We start from the raw sequence: 841 nt of genomic DNA, 5'->3' as shown, positions 1-841 counted from the left end.
TAAGTGTTCCCACCTGGATGATGTTGCTGTTGGAGCTTTTTGAGTCTGTGCTGACAAAAACAGTGAAAAAGGGGGAGGTTCGGAAATTGGCTGACACAGTCCGTAAAACCTCCTGGAAGTTATCTTTCTCCCACGGGCCTTTCAAGCCCCAACCTCCTGTCTGGAAAAACCATCTTCCATTATTAAGAATTATATCCCAGAATAAGTGTAAAAGCAGGTTTTCATTAGTGCCAATATATTTACAACAGATCTTTTGAGTTTCATATTGTTAAATAAGGTTTGTGCGTGCATCTCAGGTCACCTGATTGATGAGATCCTGAAGTGGTTTTGCTCCGAGTGCTTCAATTTTCATCTCGTTCATACAAGCTTGGTAATACCACTGGGCTTTTTGTTCCGCTTTGCTCAGGCTCGTCATGCTGGTATTCTCTGAATTTAACAAATGAAGAAAAGTTCAATGACAAGAATCTTCATGAACCCTCAAAGCAAAGTGAAACAGCCTATAAGTTGGTAGGAGCCTTTCAAGATGAAACATCATTACTGCTTTATGTGTACAGTGGGACCCCATTGAAAATACGGTTCTTGAAATGAGTGTAAAATAAAAGGACGCGAGTCATTTCAGACACAAGTTATTTACTGAACGATTACATGAAAAATATACGTAATCGCAAATAAAAAAAAACAGAAAATAAATTAAAAAACAAATAAACAAAAAACATTTAAAATTAATTATATTAAATAAGTTAAAATTATATTAAATTAAATAATAATTATATTAAAAAAGTAATTAAATTAAATAAAAATAATTGAGAATGTTGTGGATACATAATTAATTTTTTATATT

The 841-nt window shown here is 33.2% G+C and overlaps 1 protein-coding gene across 1 annotated transcript; it reads right to left on the bottom strand.

The window, feature by feature from the left end:
• Positions 1-13: 13 nt before the first annotated feature.
• On the bottom strand, positions 14-426 carry LOC107735539 (endothelin-converting enzyme 1-like; the record flags this gene model as incomplete). Its single annotated transcript, XM_016547192.1, has 2 exons — positions 302-426; positions 14-160 (listed from the first exon to the last, which is right to left on the bottom strand). Coding segments are annotated over exons 1-2 (261 nt in total), but the record flags the coding sequence as incomplete, so codon positions are not given.
• Between the last annotated feature and the right edge of the window lie 415 nt (positions 427-841).

This window comes from Sinocyclocheilus rhinocerous, unplaced genomic scaffold, assembly GCF_001515625.1.
Source record: "Sinocyclocheilus rhinocerous isolate Xijiao unplaced genomic scaffold, SAMN03320098_v1.1 C36125902, whole genome shotgun sequence".
Lineage (NCBI taxonomy): Eukaryota > Metazoa > Chordata > Actinopteri > Cypriniformes > Cyprinidae > Sinocyclocheilus > Sinocyclocheilus rhinocerous.
Note: the sequence above shows the minus strand (reverse complement) of the source record. Positions and strands in the feature narration are given on the sequence as shown.